The sequence below is a fragment of the Limanda limanda genome, chromosome 13 (assembly GCF_963576545.1).
Source record: "Limanda limanda chromosome 13, fLimLim1.1, whole genome shotgun sequence".
NCBI lineage: Eukaryota > Metazoa > Chordata > Actinopteri > Pleuronectiformes > Pleuronectidae > Limanda > Limanda limanda.
The window spans coordinates 18,860,313-18,874,927 of NC_083648.1; the positions used below are offsets into that span (position 1 = coordinate 18,860,313).

General features: G+C 43.0%; 1 protein-coding gene across 1 annotated transcript in view; it reads left to right on the plus strand.

Moving 5' to 3' along the window:
- LOC133018092 (low-density lipoprotein receptor-related protein 8-like) overlaps positions 1-10,709 on the plus strand; it is an 83,998-nt gene extending 73,289 nt beyond the window's left edge. The window contains exons 13-18 of the mRNA XM_061084395.1: positions 495-634; positions 4,368-4,509; positions 5,983-6,135; positions 7,530-7,820; positions 8,647-8,715; positions 10,369-10,709. Of these exons, the coding sequence (XP_060940378.1) occupies positions 495-634; positions 4,368-4,509; positions 5,983-6,135; positions 7,530-7,820; positions 8,647-8,715; positions 10,369-10,709 (1,136 nt within the window). The remainder of the gene's footprint in view (positions 1-494; positions 635-4,367; positions 4,510-5,982; positions 6,136-7,529; positions 7,821-8,646; positions 8,716-10,368) is intronic.
- Positions 10,710-14,615: the final 3,906 nt, after the last annotated feature.

The window sequence follows — 14,615 nt, forward strand, 5'->3', positions numbered from 1 at the left end:
AGCTCCTCAGCTTTCACACGTTTGTTGGTGACATCGTACAAAACCCCGCTACTGGCAATGGTAAAGGAGTAAATGGCAGGTTTACCCACGTTCAAGAAAACTCGCGTATACCCATTCATTTTGGTATAAAGAAGTATTTCATACGTAACAGCTTCCTAAAGGTTGTTGCAGAAAAAAAGCAACATTTCGTGGCAATCTCTGAAACCAGTGGCCTCTTTTAGCAGGAGAGTGGTTGCTGCCACACTGCAGAAAAAAAGCTGTTGACATGATTTTGTAATTTCACATATTTCAGTCTAGTCAATAAACTAGGGAAAGAAAAAAAAAGGCCTCCACCTCACAACATTTTATGGTCTTTCTGCCGGACACCACTACGCACGAGTGTATATTTGAGTCTTGACAGGTCGGGATGTTTTGGGGTCGTCACCCACAGAATATTAGACAGGTGGTTTTAATGTTGATGATGATCTATCTTTATGTGTGTGTGATTTTCTCAGACATGGCCAACAGGCGTCTCTACTGGGTGGACTCAAAGCTACACCTCATAGCCAGCGTGGACCTGAACGGAGCTCACCGCAGAACACACATGTCATCTGCAGAGAGACTGGGACATCCCTACGCTCTGGCTGTTTTTGAGGTATGTGCGTGTGTGTGTGTGAGAGAGAGAGATGTTTCATTGATGTATCACAGCCTCTGATGCTGTACCACTAGATAATAGACTACAGGGATTTGGGGCAGCTGTCCATGATATCACTCAGCCTCCCACAACTCATCATATCTTCATCTCTCTCATTAGCTTCTCAGGAGCCTGCAGTCTGACTGGGAGTTTTGAATGTAATGACTGTTGAGTTCAATTTAGTGTGTTTGAGTGTTTGTGTGTGTCCCTTTAGGCTGAGCCGACGAGCAAAGACTGAGCATACTAAACAGAGGATAGCTATATGGAAAAGAGGGCAGCCTAAAGCAACACAAACACACACACACACACAAACACACACACACACACACACACACACACACACACACACACACACACACACACACACACGCACACGCACACACACACACACACACACACTTCTGTTTGTGTGTGCGATGTGTCAGGGCCGTCCGGGAGCAGAAATCTGTTTTAGTGCCAAACAGTCCAGTAAATCTGCTGCCTGGTGATTTCTGTGCTGCTTGTGTTTGTGTGAAAACAGAGTTGTGCTGCTATTGCTGACAAACTCCTCCCTGGGTTCCCCCCCGATGGTGCAGCCACAGCAATCTTCCAGACAGCTTCACATGGGTGGTAGCAACATCCCCCTGATGGCCTGTTCCCCAGTGGCCTTCCTCTCTAGGGGGAGCTGGTCTCAGCGGGAACAGAGATACGGAATTCATTCAGCAGCAGTGCAAATTTATAAGAATTAATTTTTTGGAAAGGATCCACGTTGGAATTAAATTTGTGGACTTAAGGTTCAAGAAACTTGTCCAGGGTGATTAAAAAAAAAATTGATTCATATGTCCCTCCTGTAACAGTAGGAACAGCACAAAGAAGATTCAACTCTGTATTAACCAAACAGTATTCCACTGCAAGTACAAGTTATACATTCCAATACCTGAGTAAAAGTATTATCAGTATATCAGATAGATATCAGATATCAAATCAATCAATCGATCAAACTTATTACTGTAGCACCTTTAGAGAATGAATAAAGGCTAAATATAGCTAAATTAAAATTAATATGATATGATAAATGGCTGAAAGAAGTGTTGTTGTACAGTTAAATATTTGTTTAAACTATTAAGTATTCGTCCTAATCTTGTGAACACGATATCTCTAAAACACTTTGAGGGAATTTCTTTAAATAAGTTACAAACCTTTATTTGCACTGAAGGAGGAACTGTTCAGATTTTTGTGGTTAAGGGTAAAAGGTCAAGGTCACAGTGACCTCACCAACATTTTTTGTTTCATGAACGTGTTATCGTGAGAACAGGCAAAGGTGATCATTTCAAACTTGGCACAAATGTTCACAAAGGTCAGGGTCACCGTGGCCTCACTAAACATGTTTTTGTTCTATTGAACATGATACCGCAAATCTGCTTTTAAGGAAATGTATTCAAATTCTGAGCAGTTGTCTCTTGAACGATTAACTGATTAACTGACCTAGATTTAGGTGGACAGAGGTCAAAGGTCACAAGTGTTATGGAAGTTTTCTGGAAGCTGGTAGAAGAACTCAGCAGCAGATGATGTCATATCGCGGCTGTGGCTGAGGGGTAGAGTGGTCGTCCTCCAACCTGAAGGTCGGCGGTTCGATCCCCAGTCTGAACCATCTGCATGCCGAAGTGTCCTTGGGCAAGATACTGAACCCTCAGTAGCCCCCCATAGAATAACAAAGTGCTGCAAGTAGATGCACTGTATGAATGTGTGCGTGAATGGGTGAATGTGTAACTGTACTGTAAAGCGCTTTGAGTGGTCATCATCAGACTAGAAAAGCGCTATATAAATACAAATCCATTTACCATTTACCATATGTAGAAGAGTTTAATGTGGACTTGATGCATCAAGGAGACCAGAAGGTGGAACAATATACAGACGCTAACAGAGTAACATGAGCAACTGTGACCCCCAAGTCTGAAGATGTCTCCCACAGCATCCCAGTATATCTCCCTCTGCTTGAGTCACCAATTCTCACAGCACATCCATGAATGCTTAGAATCACTGTCACTCTCTATGTTACATGTAGGTGTTTGCATCCTATTGGATAGTTACGCCTAAAGTATGCATTCCTAGATCACATTGTGTCCTTAAGTCTTATCCTTGGTGTAATACACAGGAGAGTGGAAGTTGGTGCCTCTCTGTCTGGAGCGTCCGAGTTAGTCGCTAAGTGTAGACACAACAATGAACTGTCGGTTAGCACTTTATCTATAACCTGACCTTGGTTACTGCTCAGAGAGAGAAGGGAGAATCTGTGGAATTATACAGGCACTATTCTCCTGTACAGATATAATACAGTGACCTCAGTGACCTCATTTGAGTGTGGAAAAAAAATTCTTTAGACTTAAACTGCACTGGTTGGTGGAGGCGTAGAACCACAGGGCAGTATTTCTATTTCTTTTTCTTCACACTCTTAACAAAAGGAAAATATCCTTCCGAAGCATAACCTTGAGATTTTCCCTGTGCACTGTTCATCCAGCCTGCAGACAGCACATACTGTAACCCAGAGCAACGATGATAAATCCCCTCCAGTGCGATACAAGTCTCTGCTCTCTGCCCTGGTGTGACTGCAGGGTGACCTTCTCCTGCAGGAAGTCGAACACACACACACACACACAAGCTTTGTGTTATTGAATGGGGCACATTGTGGTGTTCATCACATCCCCATCTCTTTCTGACTCAACACAAACACACACACAAACACACACACATATACATACAAGCACACACACATAAACACTGTCTAGCCACTCACTGGAGATTAGCCCGTAGTTACTAAGGCAACTGCAAAAAAATATGGGCTCCTGTCTAAAACTGTCTTTTCAAGCTGTTGAGGGAAACAAAGCAAACAAATCAGTTAATAAACAACGGGGGTGGTTAGAGTCTGCCTTTAAACGACTGTACTTTGATCTGAATAGGAAATGTTTTTATCATTTAACACTGAACACTGTAAGGAAGCACAGAGGAAACAGCAGATAATAAACAACAAAGTGATGGATTATATTGTCTTATAGAACAGTGCCATTTATCACCTGCCTGTCGATCTCTGCTCCTGAATACAAACCTCGTGTTGCCTCTGAACCTTCATATGCATCTCCTTCATGCATTCATCCCATCCCATTTGCAGCAAAGGCCAAATTAACATCTCACTCTCTCTCTCTCTCCCTCCTTCTCGCCAACCAAAGACAATGAATTAGATTCTGTGTGGCAACAAATATGCATCAGTGCATAATTTACTCGCCCTTATTCTCCTTGCTATTATTTTTCCTCCAATAAATTAGACTTGTGAAAACTGCGAGCCAGGCTCTGTAAAGTCTATCAGCCTCCTCTCTCTCTCTGTTTAGGTCATTTGTCCCCAAGCTTCTTATCGCTCGTATGCGCTTGTTTTATTTCATTCCTGTCATACACTTTCTCTCAGTTACAGTCTGTCTGTCATATTAAAGGTTTCTTTACATGCATGATGTCCAAAAACTGAACAAGGTCATCAGTAGTGTTGATACATCCTTCTTTAAACTGCCTCTTGTAAAAGCCTTAACACGGCCATGCCCTTAAATTATGGTCTGTAAGTATGAAGCAGTATTTCTGTCTGCCGCAATGTTCCGCTCGTTAAGTTCAGTACAGCCCTGATGAACTTGTGGTGTGTTTTACACATTAACGTTTGGTATCCCCTCTTTCTCAGGACCGGATCTACTGGACAGACAGAGACAGAGCAGCAGTCTTCATGGCCAACAGGCTGACAGGGCAAGACGTCCACACGCTGGCTGAAAACCTCAACGACCCCCACGACATTGTGGTCTTCCATCAACTGCGGCAGCCGCAAGGTGTGTGTGTGTGTGTGTGTCTGCTGGTGTGCCATCACACCTCTGTGATCATGTGAGCCGAGTCGTATCTCTGTGACCATGTTTCCTCTGTGGGTCCGTCTCAACCCAGGCCACATGAATAAGTGATACTGAGGCTTGTGACTGTGGCGGAGTGATCAAAGCTGCGGGAGCAGCAGTTCATTCGCACGTCTGTCACATCCCTGCCTCAGACCTGCTTCTCTCTCATGAGATAGTCCAGGTTTGAACCGAACGCACCACTTAATAGTGAAAGTAACGGATCATGATTATTCTTTTTGTGAGTCAGTTTCCAGATCGGTCTCCCGCTGCCTGTTGTCACCATATTTCCAGTTCAATTTTGAGGGGTCAGCTGTGGCTCTGGAAATGAAATGAACTCATGGTGGAACACACAATTGGGTTTGGATTTTGTCCAGAGGAAGATTCTCTGTTGAGATATGTTAACACAAACATAGAAATCTCCAGAGCGTGCAGCTGACGGGTGGTGCAGCAGGCAGAGGCAGGATGTAAAGTATTAATTCCACTGCTGAGATCATGGTTTGTTTTCAGCACAGTGACACATCTCAAAAAACTTTTCAATGTATACTACTCTTCAATGTCTTCTACATGTATGGCACCGCTCTTTCATCCTGTCTTACTTCACGTCATCAACAAGCCCACTTGGTCGCTGTGACAAATCACCTGCTGTTTTCTCACATTAACTCACTGGAACACGATCCAGAGTTTTTACTTGGGGACTGGCAAGAGTAAAACTAAGGAGACAGTCCAGAGCCTGTCACTTGGACATACTTACAGCCCTCCGGAGAATATCAGGACATAATCAAGAGTTCAAGTCTGAAAGCAGCTGTAGAGGGTCATCCACTAATCACAAGGTTGGCAGTTCGATCCCCGACACCTCCAGTCTGCATTCCATAGCGTCCATGGGCAAGATACTGAGCCCAAAGTTGCTCCTGACGGCTCAACAGTCACACAGTATAAAAAGTGTGCAACAGAAAAAGTGCTGTATGTGTATGAATGCGGCATGCACTGTAAAGTGCTTTGGGCGGCCGATAGGACTGGAAAAGCTCTATATCATTACAATCCATTCACCATTTACCATTCCTACACTGTATGTTCCCTAGTTTGTGTTTACTCAAGAGTTAAGGACGACCACATTGGAGTTGTCTAAGGCAAAGCTGCACAGAACCTGGTTATTATTTACAGCAACTTCCTGCAGTTGCCATATTTCATTATTTGTATTCTCTTAGATTTTGTTTACGCAAAGTAATGGGCTTTGTTGAAAGGGAATTCAACATTGTTCACAGCAGGGAACATCAAGAGTAGAGCAACTTCCTCTGTCTCTCTCTCTCTCTGACTCGCTGCTCTCTCCCTAAGCTGAATAAGTGATAATCTTATTTACGTAACCATAACTGTGTAATTCTTCATGTCGCTCCTCTGTCTCTCCGTCCCTGACTCCAGGCCCTGACAGCTGTAATCTGGGCAGCGTGGCCAATGGCGGCTGCGACTACTTGTGTCTTAAGGCTCCGCAGATAACCGAGCACTCGCCCAAATACACCTGCGCCTGCCCCGACGGACAGGTCCTGGGGCCGGACATGAGGGGCTGCGTGCCAGGTGAGTGTGTTTGTTCTCCGGTTATTGATAATGTGGTCATCTTCGGTGTTTATTCTCTGGTAATTGAGGGTGTTTAGTAATCAATAAGCTGTTAAAGGGATTTGCTGGGCAGAGCGTTGCCGTGCTCACTGTGCAGATAATGTGATTTGACTTCACTTTAAAGAGCTTTTGGTTTTTGTGTGTCATCAGAGGGGACAGTTATGGGATTCTGGCCAGAGGCTGCTACTGGATTATAAAGAGACTTGTTGCTTAATGCAATAGCTTATAGTGCTGAGCAAATAGTGTCACACATAATAACGATAATAGACTTTTTAATGAATACCTCACACAAATAGAATATTGAGTGTTAAAGTAACAACAAAGCAAAACAGAAAAATCAACAGACACTAAATTAACAAGGATGAAAAGGTTATTAATAACACATGATAACAAATTATATTCATATTTGGAATGTTTAATTACCATTGCCAAAAACTCGAAAGGATTGATAAGTGCCTTTACACAATTTGTCACAGAGCTAACACAGTAGAGCATATGTAATCAATCAATTCTTATTTATTTTTTAGTGGCTAATAATTGATAATTAATCACTAGATATGTTCCCTCCAAGCAACATACTGTAGCTGACATAAAAAAGGATGGTTGCTAAGCAACAGGTGGGGGATACAGTAACCTGGACCACTGTACAAACGCACACAATAGATATGGAAAAAAATAATATATATCATAATATAAAATAACATAATATGTTTATTCTGATTATAATCCTTGAGAGCCATTATGCTATTTCAATTATTTTTCAGAAGGCGTTGCTATGTGCCCCTGATCATGTCTATGGATTATGATCATATTTAGCCATGATTACTGTCAAAAAGAAAACCCACATACATGTTGTTGTGTTGTTTTCCTGAAAAGGACTAGGAAGGTTTCATTTTATACAGAAATACAACTAAATATAACCATAAAGAACAGTATTTACACAGACTACAGTGGGAAGGAATAAACGTATATCTCCTGAAAATATTTTTTTCAGAGTAATCAGTATTTGCGACATCGTCTCTAACATTTGAATCACAACGTGACAACAGTTGATTTTTTGGCAGGTGACTGTCAATCACATTTAATTCACTATCCCCACCCACATAGTTCTGATGAACAGGAGCTTGGACTGTTAGCAATATCCATGGATGTTCCTTATTTTACATGATGAGATTATTTGTCTTATCTTAAAATTTGAAATTTGGGGAAACACTCTGGTTTGTTTTCTAAAAAGGAAATAGTTCCCAAAATGTCAAAATATTACTCATGCTAAAGAAAAAATACTTAAGACTTGAAATCACATTTTCAGGGGCTGTACCACATTTGGAATAATTCACTTTCTTTCCTTCTCACAGCGCCAAGAAACAACATGACGCTGACGTCCACACCTCCCACTGGTCTTATACCTCGCACTGGTGCCACTGTCGATGGAGACTCGCCTCCACCATCAGGGGGAATATCGCAGGCCGACGCCACCCCCCACCTGACCACCGCTCCGTCTGGCGCCCCGGACCCCCTCACACCCTCCTCCACGCTCAAGCCTGTGTCGTCGCAGGAGTCCAAGGCGCTGGGCTCCCACTCCACCGCCACCGCCATGGTCATCTCCACCACGCCTGCAGGGGGGGACAGCAGCGTGTCACAGCACTGTAAGTTGACTGTTATTTATAAAACCAAAAAAGATTTACGACTTTAAGAGTGCTCGCTGTGTGTGTTTTAACATTTCTAATGAGAATGAGCTCAGTCTTCTTCAAGCACAACTTTCACCTGAGCGTCGACGTCTCCTGCCAAGTCTCACATCCTCCCGTCCTACTCACACTTGTAATGTAGCCAACGGCCTCATCCTCACTGTAACGATGACATTAAACTGAGATATCTGCGAGACTCGACGACCACGCTGGACTGACTTTAACAGGAGTGATGGATGGCACCTTGCCGCCAAGGAAACGTCGCCTCTCCCTTCATAAATTGTGCAGAGCCGAGTGTCCCATGTCTGCGAGGGCACGTGCGCTCTTGTGTAATTGCACAGAGTGTAAATGTACGCGTTCGTAAGTGTGTAGTATGTAAATGAGCGTGAGCCGTGAGGTGACATTGGAGCCAGACAGAGCAGAGATGGATGGAGCGTAGAAGGTCAGGGTGCGTCGTCAAGGTCGCAGTCGGGCAAATGCCAACCGACTCATCATTTCTCCCCCTCCTATTTCATTTTTTATTCCAACATCTTTTTTACGCTATCTGTCGCTCTTTGTAAAACACTCACGGCCACACACGCATGATCGCCCGCTCCGTTTTTATCTCCCTCCTCTTCCACCGGCTTTTCTTTCCCGCTTATCTTTAAGTCTACTTCTCGTACATATATTTTTTATCACCGTCCTGTACGCTTTCGCACTCTTATCCTCTCTGGCTCCGCTGTGTTTCCATCCTCTCTCTCTCTAACTCCTCTAACTCCTCTTTCTCTGGTTTCATCTCTTCCTGCAGCTGGAGGTGACCATTTCCTCCTGGGCGAGAACCTGACAGTAGCTGTTCTGGGAGTGGTCATCCCCATCGGTAAGTCACCTGAAGCGTCCTTTTCTGCATCTGTCCGTCCACACTACCTGACGCCCATGGCCTCTCTGCTTGTGCTCAATTCACTGACCCTGCTGTGGCGGGACGAGAGAAGCCACAGGTCTTCTTCTCGGAGGTTTATCTCATTAGTCATTTTCTGTGTCTGACATCTCTGCCGTGCTGCATCATTCATCTCACGCTGGGTTGTTGTGTTGGGGCCTGCTACAGCCTGAGGCCTCCTTGTCAGTAGGTACTTTGTCTCTGGAGTTTAACAGAGCAATAAAATACACTTAGAACATTTTCTTACCTCTAATGGCGAGTTAGGTTGTTTAGCTAAACTGCAGCTACACCTGTCTATCTTTTATTCCACAGGACATGTAGGTTACACCATGACAGTGGCAGATTTAGCCCTTAAATGGGGAAACGAGCAATATTCAGTGTGATACCAAAATTAACAGGATCAACTTTGATTCAGACGTTCAGGTGTGAAAAGGCCTTGAGTATAAACTTGAAAGCCTGAAGCAAAAACTCAGCATGGTAACCAGGTGATAATCCATTTATAAGACATGAAAATAAACAGGTTTGATTATTCATTTCAATGCAGAGGTAGTAAATCCTAATATTATAACCATGATAGCGAAATATGTAAGATCATCCTGTCTGACTTACATATTTTCCGTATCTTTTAATGTTATGAAGTTGCTGAGACGTCTGCATAAACTCTTATTGTTGATTTAACCAGCTTCACTTTATTTAGCAAATATGAATTCATGTAATTGTTTTAAACAGGTTTATTTGCCCTGTAACCTCAGTGTATTTAGTTAATAATGTGCCAATTAGCCTTCAATGTTGTTTACGACTCGGAGGCCAGAGAGCCCAACATTCTAATGACTGCAGAATAAATTACAACTGATAAAAACACAGTTTAATTTATTACTAACACTTTTGCTCTCATGTTTTTCGGTTTTGCAAAGACTAGACAAACACCAACCTTTATATAGAAGAACACAGTTGCATTTAAATATTAATTTCCTCTGGGAGTATTTTCTCCCGAGTAAGCTGGTCCGCCTTTGACACCACTTATACAATTATATAGAGGCTAGAGGATAATAAACAAACTGTATATGTGGAAGATGTTATTGTAGAATCTTCTGTTCATGTACAGTTTGATGTGTGAAAATGCACAACTTGTGCAAGGTGAAAATGAACCTGAACAACAAGAGTAAGCCAATACGTCACATTGACAGTTTTCATAATGCATTTCATCAGGTGAGCAGGACAAAAGAAACAGAGAAAGAATGAAGCTTTATTTGTGAAATTAATTATTTAAAAAATATCAAAATTTCATGATTTATTCAAGGGCAGATTTGCTGAGCATGAGCTGCCAACAGATAGTGATGAAGTGTGATGGGTTTTAGATGATATAGATTATAGTATGGGTTTGCAGAGCTGAGTCAAAAGTCTCTTGCTCTGTGTTTGACCTGACTTTGACCTGACGATTGGCTGAACCACACACACACACAACCTGGTTGCCGCTGCCCCTCTCTGTCCCTGCATGCCTGTGCTGCTCCTCTCCTTTCATACCATGGACTCGTTCTGCCTTGTTAACGCTGCCCCCTTCCCATTTCCCTGCCGCTGTGTGTTAAACGCATGCAGTTCCTATCGTTGCCACAGTGGTGTTCGGCCTGGTCTGTGCCGGAGTCTACCTGGTGTGGCGGAACTGGCGGCGCAACTCCACCAAGAGCATGAACTTCGACAACCCGGTCTACCGCAAGACCACCGGCGAGGGCGAGGAGGACGAGATCCACATCGGCCGGACCGACGGGATGGGGCACCACACGCACCACCACCCGTACCCGCAGGGCGTCAGCATGGGAGTGGTGGGAGCAGGAGGTGGGACCTGCCCGCAGTTCATCGCGCTGCCCCTCGGGGGCAGCATGCCCGATCCGGGGACTCACTGGTACACGGAGCAGCCGATGCTCTCCACCGCAAAGTGATCCGAAAAGGGGGCGACTTCCGGAGAAGATGGCCGCTGAGGCACACGCACACATAGTGAGGTCAGGGGTGACTTGGACTGAGTCTGCTGAACTACATATCATCCAGTGTTACACACAGCCATTCACAGCCCTGTACTATGCCAATTTTCCATTTGAAAAACAGTAAGTCGTGTCAAACCTTTTCTGTGCTGGAGCTGGATCTATTTTTCTTCCGGTAAATACTGAGAATTGATCACAGAGTTTTAAAATGTGTGCCAAAATTGACCTAAGCTGGGATACGGAGTCAAACTGGTTCCTGTCGTGAGTCGTCTTTTACATTGATAACTTAGTGAGGTGTGTGCTGTGTGTCTTATATTTTGTGACAGGGCTAGTGAGAGGTTATGTTGTGTCCTCGATGTACTAACTCTGGCTCTGTGCTTTTCCCAGTGGGCTGCGGAGCTCTGGGAACACAGTTTAGGAAGGAGAATGAGCTGTGGAAGTGGGACAGTACCTGCGTTGATGGGACAATCTGTACAGATTCGTGTCAGAATCAATCATAAATGTCATTACTGAAGCCGTGTTGTGTAGTTAACATTGTCCTTGATGTGTTTTCTGTACGATTTTTTTATTCTCAGATTGATTTTAAAGAGAGGTTACCACCCACATCTTATTCTTTCTTTCAGGTTCAGAGACAAACCTGTAGAAGTGGGTTGTCGAGCATTTCACATTGCAGTTGATTTGAAGGGATTTCGTTATTAATTCAACTCTAACGTCCAGAGTTTTGGGAGAGAACAGCAAGTGAGTGGAAAAGAGAAAATGGACAAATTCAATCTTTAGACATTGGTTTTCTTTGAGGATTGTGAGGGTTAGAGAGAAGAGGAATATACTACAGGAGTTCCTTCCTCTTTACTGTGACTTTTTTAAATGCGCAATGGTTTCGGGAGAAGCAATAGACTGAGTTACGTGGGTTGACAATAATTACTTCAGTGTTTTGATTTTCTTTGATCACCTGTATTTGACTGTGACAAACGTGCACACGAACACACACACATGGGGCGCAGTGCTGGCTGGCTCACGCTGATCTCCGGAGGACGGAGACAATGTGCACTTGGCCTGTGAAAACACAAACAGCATGCATAATTGCTCACCAACTGACAGCACAGCCATTCTTTGTACCGGGCAACACACACTGACACACATATACATACACATGCATGCACACTTTCACGAAAAGCGTGTGAGATTCCGTGCCCGCTCGCCTCCTCCTGAGGTGGCCGATATCCGAGCAGACAGTTTGGGATAGTGCAACGTGGGAGAGCCCAGCTGGTGGCTGCGTGATGAGAGTGACCTGTCATGTGATGTAACCACACAAGAACAAGAATCCAAGTCTGATGTAATGTGTATGAGGCCGACTTGTCCTGTCAGTGAGTATGTTCCGTGCTGGTGTATACCCGTCATTAATGATGTTACTCCATTCGTACAACTTTAAAACTCTAGTGTGTGTGTGTGTGTGTGTGTCTGCGTGCGTGCGTGCGTGCGTGTGTGTGTGTGTGTGTGTGTGTGTATGTATTCATTATTATGCATGTGAGTGCTAATGTTCATCCCACAGCCATATTTGAAACGGTTTTGTATGCTCTTTGTTGCACAACCCTCTTAGAATGCCTTCTGTACTGTGCATCGCATGGAAGAAAACAGTGTATGAAGGTGTGTGTGTGTGTGCGTGTGTGTGTGTGTGTGTGTGTGCGTGTGTGTGTGTGTGTGTGTGTGAGACTGGAGAAGCTCTGAGGGTGCTTTTTGATTCATTGATTTGTAAATATGTTTTCATAAGGTTTTTGATAATGTATTATAGGATTATGTAAAAGAAAAGCTGTACATAAGATTTTAGATAAAGTGTCGACAGGTATATTAATTTATTTGTATAAAGCTCTGCATTCCCCTGATTGTACCAACTTTGAATTACCCACCAAAGTGATTTGTGTTGTTTTCTTGCCGTGCATCGTTTGCCATCCGTCTTTCTGTTAACACATGGTGTCCCCTCTCACATCCCTTGCAACGCTTTCCGACCTCAGTGTTAACGACATGATTTGGTTTTTGGTTGTTTGTGCCTTTGTTTATTTTTTAAATGTTCCCTTGTTATGGGATTTTTGGGTGGGGGGGGTAAAAGGACAGGGATCACTGTACAGGCAAAGATAAACTGGAATAAGACCAAACTGCTTTCACTTTTTCATTTTCTGTAATGGATTGCTTTTGAATATCTCTATATATTGATATATAAAATCCAGCTGAAAATTTCCTCAACGTTTGCTGTGTCGTCTTCTTCTCACATGATGAAATATTATGTCTGTTTCAAGTTCACCACTCAAAAGGAATATTTTAAAAGGCACTGAATATCTTAAAAGCAAGCCTGTAATGTTTGCTGATCAACTGCGATTTTTCAACTCTTAAACCAGTTGATTTAAACCTGCACTAGTAAATATTTTCATATGGTTCGAATGGTCAGCGTGGCCTATACAGTTACAGATTGTTATTAGAAAAAATAAAAACGAAATGTATTCACATTAATAAGTATCAAACAACAAACAAACTTACCAACTAGTTAGTGAACACAGCTAACTTGATAACTTTCCAGAAAAGCACCCAATCAGCAACTGGTAGCTGGCTGCAGTATAGGTTATAAACCCTGCCTCCTCCATTTTAGTGAATGGACCATAAACCAAACCAATAGGTCAGATGTATATTCTTGAGCAAATGTTGATGTTTAAATAGAAAACATCATGATTGACAGCTGATAACGACCTGTGTATGACTCGTGTATGATGCGTAAGATGCCAGCGTTCCTGTGTGGGATATGTTGGCTTCATTTCTGGACCGTGGGAAGAAGTAGAGACAAGTCGTCTATCTTTATAGTCTACGAGATGAGCATTTAGCAGCTAATGAGTCTGATATTTCCTCAGATATAGTCAACATCAAAAATGGAAATAATGAATGTGAATGTCGCACTCGCATTCATCAGGTTGGCCACAAGCGGTTTCCAAATGAATGCTTATATTGTTGTGTTTCTGCTAAATATAATTTGACAACACTTTAGCCGTTGCAATGTTAATATCCATCATCATCTTTTGCCGACCTGAAAACGAGTTGGACCACAAACAGGAATCAACAAATAGGTATGGTCCTTATCAGGTATGGTGTGTTTACTGTCTAAGTAGTTTGATCTCATGTAAGCAAGTGTCAATCTACCTGTCGTCCCCTACTGGTTTGTGAACTGTCGTATTTTAAAACCTTGAGTTTGGCATTTTGTCCAGGGCAATCTTCTTCTTTAAACCAAAAGAAACTGTATTTGGAGATTTGGGATGTGGAGCCTGACTGAGAGCTCAAGGACATTGCACAGTCACCTTCACCTGCGACCTTCACCCATTGGAAGGTACTAGCTGTCACTCACACAGTCGCCATGCCGTGCTTTATCTTCAGTTTGACTCTAAATGAGACCGTAATTTACTCAATGAACATCATGCTCTATTGAAGAAGGCTTGACACTAGAGATTGAGAACATAAACTCAGTATGAAAATGTTCATGTGAGAAGTAAGGTCATCTTCTAATAGACTTCAATAGAAAGGGACTTCTTTGTAACCTGTAGAATCGGCCCCTACTGGTAATTTGATAGAATACCGGTTTCGGCACTTGGTTTGGCTTCACTTTGCGGACTTTTCAACAATTTTTATATACAGTCTATGGTTTTAAGTGGCTTCCGCTGGTCATACCAGACCAAATAAGGCTGCCACAGCAAAATGACTACATGTGATCTACCAATGTTTGTTCTATTGCTCATGAATTCACATTTTTATTTGACAGAAGGAGAATGTGTTGTTTAGGCATTTTGTATCCATCCTGACTGTGTGATCCATCAGCAGACAGACAAACAGTGG